Source organism: Truncatella angustata (genome assembly GCF_020726525.1).
Source record: "Truncatella angustata strain MPI-SDFR-AT-0073 chromosome Unknown BKA67scaffold_2, whole genome shotgun sequence".
NCBI classification, from domain to species: domain Eukaryota; kingdom Fungi; phylum Ascomycota; class Sordariomycetes; order Amphisphaeriales; family Sporocadaceae; genus Truncatella; species Truncatella angustata.
Genome location: NW_025763382.1, coordinates 4713109 through 4726838, shown reverse-complemented (window position 1 = coordinate 4726838; position 13730 = coordinate 4713109). Strand labels below are relative to the sequence as shown.

Sequence of the window (13730 nt, the reverse complement as noted above, 5' to 3'; positions counted from 1 at the left end):
AGGGCGGGAGACTGATATAACGTTGTATTAAATCAAATATCGCCACCGCTTTTCCTAGCACTTCTCCAGACTCTGAGACGTACTTCGGTTTTTAAAGCCTTCCAAATATATATCGATCAAGTTATGAGAGTCGCGTTCCAATGAGGACTCAAGGGTAAACCGGCGGCGAGTAATTAACTGAGGATGAGTTTCTCAACGGAGCCGGCCGACATAAGACCCTTTGGTGGGGGCCAACAACCCCGCCATTGACCGCTGACAGCCAAGGGTTCTTCATCGGCTAGGAGCTGGCAATCAAGAACGACCTTTCTCTATCGGATTCTGGGATCCTAATACATATCTCTAGCCTCTGATTTGCTGTCTGCAAACCTTACTTGGCTGCTTCAGGGTTGGTAGCTCGCTAAGACAGCCCCGAGACAAAATCCGTGCGCGTTGGTATCTCCAGAGGCGGGACCCGGCGATTTGAAGCTTGAAGCTCGCAGGCTCGGAAGCTTTACGCTCCCCTTCCTTGCCACCCCACCGATATGAGGTTCAATGCCGTGTGTAATCCGAGAAGTATCTGTTATTACAACTTTGCGATCGGACACAGCATCTTCCCTCATCGTAAAATATTGTGTCTCCTTGGTCTTTGATTTCTTCCCTTCCTTTCTAACGTACCTTACCTCGATTTGAGATCGCTCTGAGTGACAACAGATCGGGATGTCCTAGTGCCTGCCTGTATCAGAAAGACGACCGGAGATAACAGCACAAGATGACGCCCATAGCAATCTCGCCAGAAAGAGAGTCTGCACCTGCGCCCTCTCTCAAGACAACGTTCGACGATACCATCAGATTCTTCCTCAATGGTACACGCGTCGTGCTTGACGAGATCGATCCGGAGGTCACTTTGTTAGAATACCTTCGGGGAATTGGGTTGACCGGGACCAAGCTGTAAGGCCGATCGCAAAACGTGAAATATTCGACGAAACGCATCGCTAACTCCAGCCTAAGTGGTTGTGCAGAGGGTGGTTGTGGCGCGTGTACAGTCGTGATAAGCCAATACAACCCCACAACGAAGAAGATATACCATGCCAGCGTCAATGCCTGCCTCGCCCCGCTCGCCAGTCTGGACGGAAAACATGTCATAACGATCGAAGGTATCGGCAACGTAAAGAAGCCTCACCCTACCCAAGAGCGCATAGCCAAAAGCAACGGAAGCCAGTGTGGCTTTTGTACCCCGGGTATTGTCATGAGCTTGTATGCTCTGCTAAGGAATAACGATGCTCCCAATGATCATGATATTGAGGAGGCCTTTGATGGAAACTTGTGCCGGTGTACCGGATACAGACCTATCTTAGACGCTGCTCAGACCTTCAGCGTCGATAGAATGTGTGGTAAAAGCACTTCAAATGGCGGCACCGGCTGTTGTATGGAAAACGGCAACGGCACAAGTGGGCCTGGCGGTTGCTGCAAGAGCAAGAGCCTTGATGATGGACAACCTATCAAACGCTTCACGCCACCTGGCTTCATCGAGTATAACCCAGACACTGAGCTTATCTTTCCGCCCACTCTAAAGAAGCATGAGTTCAAACCACTCGCTTTCGGCAATAAGCGGAAGCGGTGGTACCGACCAGTGACCTTATCGCAATTGCTGGAGATTAAGAACGTCTATCCCGACGCCAAAATCATCGGCGGAAGCACTGAAACGCAGATCGAGATCAAATTCAAGGCCGTTAAATATCCAGTTTCGGTCTTTGTTGGCGACATTCCTGAGCTTCGGCAATACAGCTTCGAGGAAGACCATCTCGAGATTGGCGGAAACGTTATCCTTACAGATTTGGAGAATATTTGCCAGGAGGCCATCAAGCATTATGGGCCTAGCCGTGGTCAGGTATTTGAGGCTATTTACAAGCAGTTAAAATACTTTGCTGGAAGGCAAATCAGGAACGTTGGCACACCCGCCGGTAACCTTGCGACGGCCTCCCCTATCTCCGATCTGAACCCATGCTTCATGGCAGCAAACTCTGTATTAATTGCCAAGTCACAGAGCAAAACAACAGAGATACCCATGTCAGGCTTTTTCAAGGGTTATCGAAGAACAGCACTTGAGCCCGACGCGATCATCGCATCAATTCGCATTCCGGTTACTAAAGAGAAAGGCGACTTCTACCGTGCTTACAAGCAAGCCAAAAGGAAAGATGACGATATTGCCATTGTCACGTCTGCTCTGCATGTCCGGGTAGACGAAAAAGGCACAGTCGAGGCCTCTAACCTAGTTTACGGAGGTATGGCACCTTTCACGATAGCGGCCAAGAAAACCAATGAGTATCTTATTGGTAAGATGTTCGCTCATCCAGACACTCTCGAGGGCGCTATGAACGCTCTTGAGCAAGACTTTAGCCTGGAATTCAGTGTACCAGGAGGTATGGCCTCGTACCGACGGTCGTTAGCCTTCAGCTTCTTCTACAGGTTTTATCAGGAGGTACTCGGCGAGCTGAAAGTTGAGAGTTCGCACGGCGACAGTGAAGCTGTTGAGGAATTGGAGCGCGAGCTTTCCAGGGGCTTCGAAGACCGAGAAGCCACAGCGGAATACGCCAAAGATACCATTGGCAAGCCGAAGAATCATGTCGCAGCAATGAAACAGGTTACCGGCGAAGCGCAGTACACCGACGACATCCCGCAACTGAAGAATGAACTTTGTGCAGCCATTGTATTCTCGACGCGGCCTCACGCAAGGATTATTTCGCGCGACTACTCGGCTGCTCTGGACATTCCCGGCGTTGTCGATGTTGTAGACAAAGATGATTTGCATCACCCCGAGGACAACAAATGGGGTGCACCAAATTTTGATGATGTGTTCTTTGCTGAAGACGAGGTTTTTACCGCTGGTCAGCCAATCGCAATCGTGTTGGCTACGTCACAGGCCAAAGCAGCTGAAGGTGTTAGAGCCGTTAAGATCGAGTATGAGACCCTTCCGGCAATCTTTACGATGGAAGAAGCTATAGAACAGGAAAGCTTCCATAAATACTTTCGTTACATCAAGAAAGGTGATACGGAAGAGGCTTTCAAAAATTGCGACTACACGTTCACTGGTGTGAGTCGCATGGGTGGACAAGAACATTTCTACTTGGAAACGAACGCTTGTTTGGCTATTCCGCATCCCGAAGGCGAATTCGAGATCTGGACTAGTAGTCAAAATCCTACGGAAAGGTAATTACTTCTTACATTCAACAATTATGGTCTCCTATCGCTAACTCAGACTAAAGTCAAGTTTTCGCATCAAAGATACTTGAAATCCCGGCGAACAAAGTGGTCGCTCGCGTAAAGCGACTTGGAGGCGGGTTTGGTGGCAAGGAGACGCGGTGTGTCTTACTAAGCACTATCATAGCATTGGCTGCTCAGAAGACTGGTCGACCAGTGAGGTGTATGTTGAACAGAGACGAAGACATGGTTATGTCCGGCCAACGCCATCCCTTCATGGGCAAATGGAAGGTTGGTGTTAACAAGGATGGAAAGCTCCAAGCTCTGGATGTTGACGTGTTCAACAACGCCGGCTGGTCTTTCGATCTGAGTGCTGCTGTCTGTGAGCGAGCCATGACTCATATTGATGGTTGCTACAAGATTCCCAACGTCCACGTTCGAGGTCGTCTTTGCAAAACCAACACAATGTCAAATACGGCTTTCCGTGGATTTGGTGGTCCTCAGGGCATGTTCATTTGTGAGTCCTACATGTCCGAAGTCGCGGATAGATTAGGCATGGCCGTTGAAGACTTCCGCAAAATCAACTTTTACAAGGCAGACGAAGAGACACACTTCAATCAGCCTATACAGGACTGGCACGTGCCCCTCATGTATCAGCAAGTACAGGAAGAGTCGGATTACGCCAACAAGCGTAAGGCTGTGACCGAGTTTAACGCCTCTCATAAGTGGCGTAAGCGAGGGTTGGCTCTCATCCCTACCAAGTTTGGTATTTCTTTCACTGCCTTGTGGTTCAACCAAGCCGGTGCCTTGGTACACATCTATCATGATGGCTCTGTGCTTGTAGCTCACGGTGGTACTGAGATGGGTCAAGGTCTTCATACAAAGATGCAGATGCTTGCCGCTGAAGCGCTTCAGGTTTCACTGGAGGATGTTCACATCTCTGATACATCCACAAACACTGTTGCAAACACCTCTGCCACTGCTGCATCTGCCTCGTCTGATCTCAATGGCTACGCCATCTGGAATGCATGCGAGCAGATCAACGCTCGTCTTGCACCTTACCGTGAGAAGTTAGGGCCCAAAGCAACTATGAAGGAACTGGCTCATGCCGCCTACTTCGACCGTGTCAACCTAAGCGCTAATGGTTTCTACAAAACACCTGAGATCGGCTACACCTGGGGCGAGAACAAGGGAAAGATGTTCTTTTACTTCACGCAGGGTGTAACGGCTGCTGAGGTTGAGATTGACTGCTTGACCGGAACATGGACATGTCTTCGGGCAGACATCAAAATGGACGTTGGTCGTTCTATTAACCCCTCTATTGATTACGGTCAAATTGAAGGTGCTTTTGTGCAAGGCATGGGACTCTTTACAATGGAAGAAAGCTTATGGCTTCGCAACGGGCCTATGGCAGGTAACTTGTTCACAAAAGGACCGGGCGCCTACAAAATCCCCGGCTTCCGTGATATCCCTCAAGAGTTCAACGTCCGTCTCCTCAAGGACGTTACATGGGAAAACCTAAGGACAATTCAGCGCAGTCGTGGTGTTGGAGAACCGCCGTTGTTCATGGGTAGCGCTGTCTTCTTCGCTATCCGTGATGCACTCAAGGCTGCACGTGCGGATTATGGTGTGAAGGCGAAGTTGCACGAGGAGGGTGGTAAAGACGATGGATTGTTGAAGCTAGAGAGTCCGGCGACGCCCGAGAGAATCAGATTGTCTTGCGTTGACCCGATCATGGAGAGGGCAAGAGTACAGCCGAAGGAGGGAGAAAGGAACTTCTTTATTGCAATTTGAGAGATGAGAGATGAAATGACAAAACAAGCTGTTGATTCAGAAGCATAGCAGCGTTCCAGATCGAATCACTGTATCTATACAAGAACCTGAACTCAAGTATGTGCATTTATTTCCGATCTCCAAGGCTGTAAAGTTGACATGGTCACAGACCGTTTTATGCATTATAATCGTCTAACTCATTGCCATCAGCCACTTCACCTTCTAGAAGTTCTTGATAGACTCTCATAAATGAAACACATTAGAACTTTGACTGAATATCGCATTGGATCAGTCAAAATCCAAATAAATGCAAGTGCTCTCATTATTCAAGAATTCCTTTATTCCAACTATGCTGCGAAAGACGATTGTTAGCGACTTGCACTTAGCGTAAGTGGGTAATACGGCGCAGCTTCCATTTCTGTTCGCCGTGCGTCGAGCTAACGATGAATCATATTGGATCATTGCCTTGTATAACCACGCATCCATTGTATCTGACACACACTTTCCCAGAGGATTTGAAAAGAATTATAAGAGTTCTGGTTCGGTACAGTTTGGGAGACAAAAGTTTCCGCTCAGATACATTACCTGGAATCTACAAGCCAGTTTTGTTGAGAGCTTAGCCAAACAATGGCATTTGAGAACCACAATAATATACCAATTCGGCTATTTCCCTCGCCGCGACTCACAAAAGCCAAGTCAATTCCACTATCAATACTCGATGCCACCTGTGCTAGGTTTGCAGATACGAGCGCAATATGGCTCTACGACCCGCCATCGGGCTATCAAGTTAACGATGAATTTATCAACAAGCTCAAGACCACCTTCGTAACGACGCTGAATAATTTCCCGCAATGGGCGGGCCAGGTTCATTGGGCGCCGTTTCGGCCAGGCGGCCACCACACGGAGCGCTTCAATCGGTCCATGATCACTTACGGCAGCGATGCAGATCCCGGCGTTGAGTGGCATGTGGTGCGGCATGAAAATAGTATCATTTCTCACATACCACATGGCGAGTACCTTTCGTCTTGCACCATCTGGTCTGGCGATGCATTTCCGCAAAAGGAGTTAATTTCGAAGAGCAGGACCCCGCTCTCCAATTTGAAAGACTTTGAGGGCATGCCAGGCTTGATGGTACAGATCAATCTGTTTCCGTGTGGACGCTATGGCGTTGGGGTCAAGCTGGCGCATCAATTGGCAGATGCGTCATCCATGATGGTGTTTGTGCATCAGTGGGCAGCAAACTCGCGCAAACTCTTCAGCGGCCAGCCAAGTTCCTCGGTGTTTGATGAGCCAGTCTTCGACCCACCACAGCTTGACTCTCGAGCGGCGGGCGACATCGATGGTGAAGTGGTGCATCATGAGCTTGCCGATACAGCTCGTATGATGCCGCTAAACCGCTTCAGCTGGTGGGATACAGAAGAGCCAGGATACTCGCCCCGGCTCGTCAATACAACTGAGAATAGCATACCACCGGCACAGGTGCTGGCAAAGACGAAAGTCTCGCCGTCGACGATCGCTCCTTGGAAAACTTGGGACTTGGCAAGACCAGTAGAATACGGCCTACTTCATTTCACTGGACACGAGTTGACCAAGCTTCAGCGAGAGGCTCGGGAGAGCGCGCCTGAGGGTGCCATCATCTCACGCACCGATGCACTCATGGCCTACATTTTCCGCCTAGTCACCCGTGCAAGAGCGTATGCACAATCTGACGACGACGAGGTGTTTCTGAACACGTCAATCGATGTCCGTAGACGCGTCTCGCCGCCTTTACCAGAAACCTTTCTTGGCTCGCCTCTTCTAGTGACCCATATCAAAGGCCTGGCATCTGCTGTTCGTTGTGCTAGCCTTGGAGAGTTGGCCTTGAAGTTACGTGAAACTTTGATGCGCTTTACACCGGACAAGGTAGCGGCTATTTTACACGATGCGGCTTATGAGACCTCGCCGCAACGTCTCTGGCTTTGCTTTGTGGGTACTCTGCACATTATTGCCACGTCCTGGCAAAGGCTGAGGGTTTACGATGTAGACTTTGATGGAACTGGCCACAGACCAGCATATGTCCATTCGGTCATGGAAAAGATTGATGGCACGGTGGTGGTCTTAGACCCGATTACACAAGATGGTGGTGTGGATGTTGCACTTTACCTCGACGCTGAGGCAATGGGGCATTTGAAGGAAGCGCTGGAAATTACAAATGACTGACGCAGTAGAAAAGCTAGATTTAGCACCATCTACCGTGTGGCTGAGATAGACTTGGAAACTGTATTGTGCAATGATGCTTTCGGGGTTCGATAATTCTCTATTTGATCTCAGCGAGGAAGCATTGAAAGAGCTTATATGAATCGGGGATGTCTCATTCAATGAGTAGTCAACCCTACCGGGACATTGCCTGATACGGCAGTTTTGCTCTGTATATAGACCAACATGTTAATTTAGAAGTACATTACAAATTGAAGTTTCGGCGTTAACCTAGGCTTTGTCCCCGCTACAGATTAGCAAGCACTACATGACGTCGACTGGACGTTGAAGAGAACACTAGACAAAATGCCTATAATATCAAGTCGTTTATTCTTCCATCAGACAATTCGATTGAAAAGCAACATTTGTCATTTCTCCAAAGTCTAGTAAGAGATTCATTTTCAACCTCCGAACAATGCTTGCTATCATTGGAGCATCCGGCAAATTGGGTGGAGCAACACTGTCTGCCCTTCTTTCAAACAAGCTCACTGAGCCGTCGTCAATTGTCGCTATAACATCATCGCAACAAGGATCTGATACCTGGAACTCCCTGTCTTCCAGAGGAGTCGAGGTTAGACATGGAACGTTCGATGACGGCTCAACTCTCGAGGCAGCGCTGAAGGGATGCGCCAAATTCTTTCTTGTGTCAACTCCGCGCGTTGAGATGGATTACAATGACGCCCCGGAGGGTCAGGGCCGTGAGAAACACCATAAGACTGCTATCGATGCAGCACGTAAAGCAGGTGTGCAGCATATATACTATTCCTCACTCGCGTTTGATAGCCCAAGCAAGGCTGGGGTGATGCAAGCACACACAAGGACTGAGGCGTACTTGGCATCGTTGAACGATGTCAAGGTGACGGTCATCCGAGAGGGTCTGTACAACGAAAGCTGGCCATTATATCTCGGATACTATGAACCAAAGGCGGATTTCCGTGGTGTCGTTGAGCTGGGCGGCGACGGCAAAATTAATTGGACAGCCATCGAAGATCTGGGCCTGGGCAATGCCTTAATACTCGCCGCCCCGAGCGAGGAATATGCTGGAAAGACATTCTACTTGGCTAGCCCTGAGGAAACGGCCAAGTCAATGAGAGAAGTTGCTGGCTTGGTGGCAAAAGCTAGAGGCAAAGATGTGAGCGTGTGCATTGTAAGCCGCTCTGGCTACGAGGACTTCTACATCGATGTAAGACATATGGATCCACCAGCAGTGAAGTGGTGGTCAAGTACTTATGACGCCCTCGATGATGGAGAATGTTGGGTTAACGATCCAACACTGTCAGAACTGTTACGGTCAAAAGGGAAGGAGCTGATCTCTTTGGAGGAGACTATAAATGCCATGGTGAAAGGATGAATATATTACTTGACGTTTTCGCGTTTATAGCGTGAAAAAGGCCAATCCAGAATATTCCTCCTTAATTTATTCCAAAAGCATGGGTTCAATCAAACCGTCAGCTTGGCACAATGTATCTGGAGCATAATAGGAAGAGGCACTCGCAAAGGATTCCCCCTCCCCCTGCGGTACCGAGCTAATAGTATCCTGGCTGTGAAGGACACTTCGAGCTACTCGTTTCTTCTGCGCAACTTTATGCCAACAAAGGTTCGGGACATTCCACGCTGTAGGACCTGATTTGGCTCACATCCGCGCATGTGGTCTCTGTGATGGTGAGGTTGGTTGCTCTGGTGCAATTATTTTCAAACCAGGCGAACACTAGCATGAAATCGTTAGCGCTACCTTGTCCATGTCTTCCCCCCTCCCCAAGTAACTGAAGCCTCACCTGCGCAGAGAATCCCCGGGGGTGGGGGGAAATCAAACTTGATACGCGTATATGACGTCTCGTTGCCATTGATACCTAAGAATCTCGTCGGATAACATGTACCAGTTTCGCCCCTGTGTTGGCGGGAGTACTTAGGACAAATAGTCGCTCCCGCGGGAGCAGTTTTAATTATGGGCAGGCGAAGATTTTGTGCGAAAGCGTAAGGGATGAATGTCAAGAAAGTATTGATGAGCTGCATGTCAGTTGATCGGTGATAGCACGGTGCAGCACCAGAGGTGATAGTGTTCGTAAAGTAAAATAATGGTCGACTGATATTACATAAGTATGTGATGATGCTTTATTTCTGTCCTTTCTCTGTTAACTCAAACAGTAAGGTTTCGTTGCTTCATTATATACGCATTCATAGCGCCTTACCTTCTGGCTGATGGTTTCAAATCTTGGGTTTCATTAACGTAGTTGTTTTATGTGATTAACCCGGAAATGGTAAGTTTCGATGATGGAATAGGTCAAGTTAGAACGATGCTATTTGTGCTACACAAACCCCAAGCCATCATATGAGTTGTAATTGGGGCACGAGGCCTTTTGCTGTCGATATTGTGCCGAGACAACGCTACACTACGGTCGGTCTTGTACACGCTGCAATTATGGCGTTAGATGCCTCCTTTGTGCCGTTGCAATGTGTTCCAAAGCCTTGGCTGATTAGGATAATTGTATTACTTTGATCTATCTAAGCTGGTACAATATGCTTGATCTTGACCGTAACAGTGACACCAGGGTTGAATCTTGATTGTGGTCATGGCTTTCCACAAGACTCGCTACGCAGGCTCTTTTGTCACATGTATGTGAGCGTCTGCCACAAGTACTGCTCGATCTGCTCCGAAACAAATAATGATAAACATTCGGAGGTCTCTCATCGTTGATATCAGTAAATGCCTTTATTTTCTTGTACTATTTGCGAGTATTAGGCTTGTAATTCTATTGCGCTACATTACTAAAACAAATCGTCCTCCTTTACAAGTACAGAACGGTTCAAATGCTCCTGCGAAGAAGAAGCAATACCCGCTAAATGCAAAGTAAGCTCAAGGTCGCCCAGTAATGACTTCAGAACGTGCGAAGTCCCCTCCTCACCGCCGAGGACGAGACCATAGATGTAAGGCCGACCAATGAGACACATCTTGGCGCCAAGGGCGAGTGCCTTCGCAATATCGGCGCCGCAGCGGATGCCGGAGTCGAAAAAAATGTCCAACTTGTCTCCGACTGCATCAACAATTCGAGGAAGAACTCCAAGCGAACTATTTCCGCCGTCGGTCTGTCTGCCACCATGATTGCTCACAACAATGCCTTGGACACCAGCTTCTACAGCCCGCTGGGCATCTTCTACGGACTGTATGCCCTTCAAGATAATCGGCCCTTTCCAATGCTCCTGCAAGAACTTGATGTCTTCCCAAGAGTGACTCATGGTTGGGAATACAGTCCTCGTCCATTCGGCTACCGCGGCACCCATGTCTTCCTCGATCTCACAACCATGCTTTTCCTTGAAGTGGGACCGGAAAACAGGGTCAGTGAGACCAATCGCAACACCAATCTGGTCAGACCTTAAGAAAGGGTTGTACCCATTGTCCATGTCACTCGGTCTCCAACCAAGAATGTACGTATCCAAGGTCACAAAGAGTGCCGAAAAGCCGGCGTTCTGAGCCCGATTTAGAATAGACTTGGTAATATCGTTGCGCTCGTTCGGTGGCCAGTACAACTGATACCACCGTTCACCATCACCATTTGCCTTTGCGACATCCTCGATACTGGTGCTGCTCGCCGTGCTCATGATGAATGGGACAGACTGCTTGGCGGCGGCTGCTGCCGCCGCCACTTCGCCCTCTGGATTGAAGATTCGTTGCACACCCACCGGCGCACATGCGATCGGAAATGGTAACTTCTTTCCAAGAACTTTTACAGAGAGATCAGGGAATCCGTCGGTTTTGACTAGTCGCCGCGGCACGATGGACCACCTGCCGAAGGCGGCTCGATTCTTGCGCGCTGTCTCGCCGGTTCCTGCTGATCCAACGACGTATCCTTTACTCTCGGCTGACATGCGTTGTTCCGCGAGAGACTCCCAATCCAAAGCCTTAAAGGTGAAAGGCGGACGCTCGTACTTTAAGCCTTTCTGGTAGACCGAGTTCTCATATTCGATAGGGTTCGGGTCTACATTCTTTGTCATGTCCGGGCGAGAACCCACGTGATGCTGGTGATTGTTTGTCATTATGGTTTTCTGTAAGAAAGGGTATGGAGTTGATAATTCTGGTATTAGAAGTCGTCATTTGCTGAGGAACAAAATCTGTAATTGGACTTATACTCAATCAGTTGTGGATAGAAAGTTGCCAAGACGTCATCCTTAACAGGCTGGTTCCCATTCATCACGTCAAAAAGTCAGTTCCGGACCCTCCGACTTGTCGATTTGCTTGCATCACTGCCGATACCCGTTTTCATATTTCTTGCTTGCAAACTTGGCTATGGTCCGCTCTTTTAGCTAATGTAAACGACGTCATAGAACGCTCGGTCAGCGATAGAGCCATTCGGGCCGTTAAGCACTATAACGCTACTGTGCGCAAGCTTCAATTCTAAGTTATGAACAATGAACGGCAATACATGCATTTGGGCGCTTAAATTCATAACGTCACTTCCTATAATGAACCATGATAAAGGCCCCGGCGCCTACGACCTTCGTTATGCAAAGCTGTCAGGGCATCAAGGAGCGAATAGCCTGCTGCACCCGTGCATGTGAGCGCAGTCATGAGAGGGGCTTGATCTGAGAGCCAACATTGCCTGACTATGCAACAAGCGCTGTCAGAGAGATGGCCAACTTCTTCCATTCTACCTTTCGCGCCAATTATGTGATCAGTCGTGATGCCGAACAGTCACAGACTTGTGAGTTTGGAAATGAATATCTCTGGCCGCACAAGCAGCTGCCCTTGATCTGTTTCTTGACAACGCCTCATCGGATTTTGTATAAGTGGTGAATCAACAAAAAAATCGTTCACGGGTCAGAAATAATACGCTGTCACCCATGCCGCTGTCTATGATTTCATTTACAGCTCCACATTCAAGTTATTTTCCTATAAGTTAGCCCAGTAACACAAAGGTGATGCCGACTTATAAGAAGCAAACAATTTCAAAGCAGCGTCTGCTTGCAATGCACAGGATGACTCAGGGAAATTCTGTCCAGGAGTAGCACCAGTTTTATGTCTTCATACGCCATTGGCAATCTCAAGAGCCTTGAAATCTCAATACGATATTGCAGTGGCATCAGCCAAGTCCCACTGTAGAGCGATGGCTCGTTTATGTCACAAAAGAGTCATCAAAGGCTGGTAATGTTTTAGTCACAAACCATTGGTATTTGGCCAAATCACGCGTTTTTTTGTCTGACCTCCAAGTAAATCACCTTATTCATCAAGGCCCCCTGGGCGGTCTCCTACCAAGTTGAGTTGATTCATCCACAATGACAGTCACATTCATGCGCACCATGTTATTTTTAATTGTCTTACACCCTTACACATAGTCAGGATACTTTTAACTGCCACAGTACAGTCAGCAATGCACTAAACAGCCTGAAATGAATGGAACTTGAATACCAAAGTCATTAAAGCATCCTCCTAGCTATAGCCGCAGCCGTGTCATATATTGCTGGTTCTTCCTCTGACTCATACCATAAGATAAGTCCCTATATCTCACCACAATTTATACTCTGAAGGCTTGTTCCGCTGATGACTGTACTCGGCTGAACCCCATCTAGAAGGTACCATGATGCGTAGCTTTCCTGAAATTCTTGGCTCTTATAGTCTCTGGACCCTCCTTCGTCTCATTTTGGTGATTGTGATATTACAATCACGTCCTCATAAAAAATGACAGAGAACTCGGCATGGCCTGGGATGTATTGGCAGGTTCTGGTAGTCCTGGGCGATGAAATTCGGAAAACCGAAAGCTAAATACTTTACTATTACATAATATATTCCTTGAATTCTGAAGTTTGTATCTTAATTCTTCCTAAGATTTGCTTGGTATTATTTCAATAATATTTTAATCGTTATATTTATTTTTATAATGGTAAGAACTTTTGCTGATTTTACTTTGCAAGATAACTGAACCTTCTGCTTAGACTTTACGCCATGATTTGATAAAACGGAAGATCTTCTAAAACGCTATATATGAGGTTTAGAATAATAACCTAGTACTCTAATATACAATTATCTATCTTTCAAAACGTGTTGACACACTGGCTAACCGTGGATGGCAAGTTCAGCTTGCATGCTCAACACGGCCTTGGCGCAATAACAGCGATGTTATGGCAGGACCACTTATTTAGAAACTGAGACTCACGATAGCTGTGACTTGGGTTTAACGAGTCTCATCGGTCCTATATAGATAATGAGACAGCTAGTGGGTGCAGTTTCTATGCCAGCACGGTGTATGTTCTCTACTATTGTTTACCCAAGGCACATCCAGTGACGCGATCGCTTTAATACAATCACTTCACTTCTCTGCTCAACAGATAATGCGAACACGAGCCGGTTCCTTTGATTTTACCCGATAATTGATGCGAACCGGGCTGTTGCCTAAACAATTCTATTGCCTTATCAGAGCCCTAATTTTCTTCTAAACACTACTTTCTTATCGCAAGGAAATCTTACACTAAACACTCATTTTCCTTTTAACGGAAAAGAATAGGGAAGGTGGAAAAGAAAATTAGAACATTTCGATTTTGACCATATCGATGGC

The 13730-nt window shown here is 47.6% G+C and overlaps 5 protein-coding genes across 5 annotated transcripts; 3 read left to right on the top strand and 2 right to left on the bottom strand.

The window, feature by feature from the left end:
- The first annotated feature begins 297 nt into the window (after nt 1-297).
- Nucleotides 298-5159, top strand: BKA67DRAFT_555865 (xanthine dehydrogenase). Its single transcript, XM_046102121.1, has 3 exons — nt 298-927; nt 988-3186; nt 3243-5159. The coding sequence occupies exons 1-3, from the start codon at nt 749-751 to the stop codon at nt 4969-4971; spliced, it is 4107 nt and encodes a 1368-aa protein (XP_045961877.1). The 5' UTR covers nt 298-748; the 3' UTR covers nt 4972-5159.
- Nucleotides 5160-5423: 264 nt separating this feature from the next.
- Nucleotides 5424-7410, top strand: BKA67DRAFT_643618 (transferase family protein). The gene has a single exon (XM_046105827.1). The coding sequence runs from the start codon at nt 5578-5580 to the stop codon at nt 7147-7149; it is 1572 nt and encodes a 523-aa protein (XP_045961876.1). The 5' UTR covers nt 5424-5577; the 3' UTR covers nt 7150-7410.
- A 45-nt stretch (nt 7411-7455) lies between these two features.
- BKA67DRAFT_194090 (uncharacterized protein) lies at nt 7456-8724 on the top strand. The gene has a single exon (XM_046095373.1). The coding sequence runs from the start codon at nt 7601-7603 to the stop codon at nt 8534-8536; it is 936 nt and encodes a 311-aa protein (XP_045961875.1). The 5' UTR covers nt 7456-7600; the 3' UTR covers nt 8537-8724.
- BKA67DRAFT_194086 (uncharacterized protein) lies at nt 8653-9406 on the bottom strand. The gene is made up of 3 exons (XM_046095372.1): nt 9375-9406; nt 8961-9303; nt 8653-8893 (listed from the first exon to the last, which is right to left on the bottom strand). Exons 2-3 carry the CDS (start codon nt 9196-9198, stop codon nt 8769-8771), a joined length of 363 nt encoding a protein of 120 aa, XP_045961874.1. The 5' UTR covers nt 9199-9303; nt 9375-9406; the 3' UTR covers nt 8653-8768.
- A 376-nt stretch (nt 9407-9782) lies between these two features.
- BKA67DRAFT_555861 (putative FMN dependent dehydrogenase) lies at nt 9783-11470 on the bottom strand. The gene has a single exon (XM_046102120.1). The coding sequence runs from the start codon at nt 11215-11217 to the stop codon at nt 9952-9954; it is 1266 nt and encodes a 421-aa protein (XP_045961873.1). The 5' UTR covers nt 11218-11470; the 3' UTR covers nt 9783-9951.
- Nucleotides 11471-13730: the final 2260 nt, after the last annotated feature.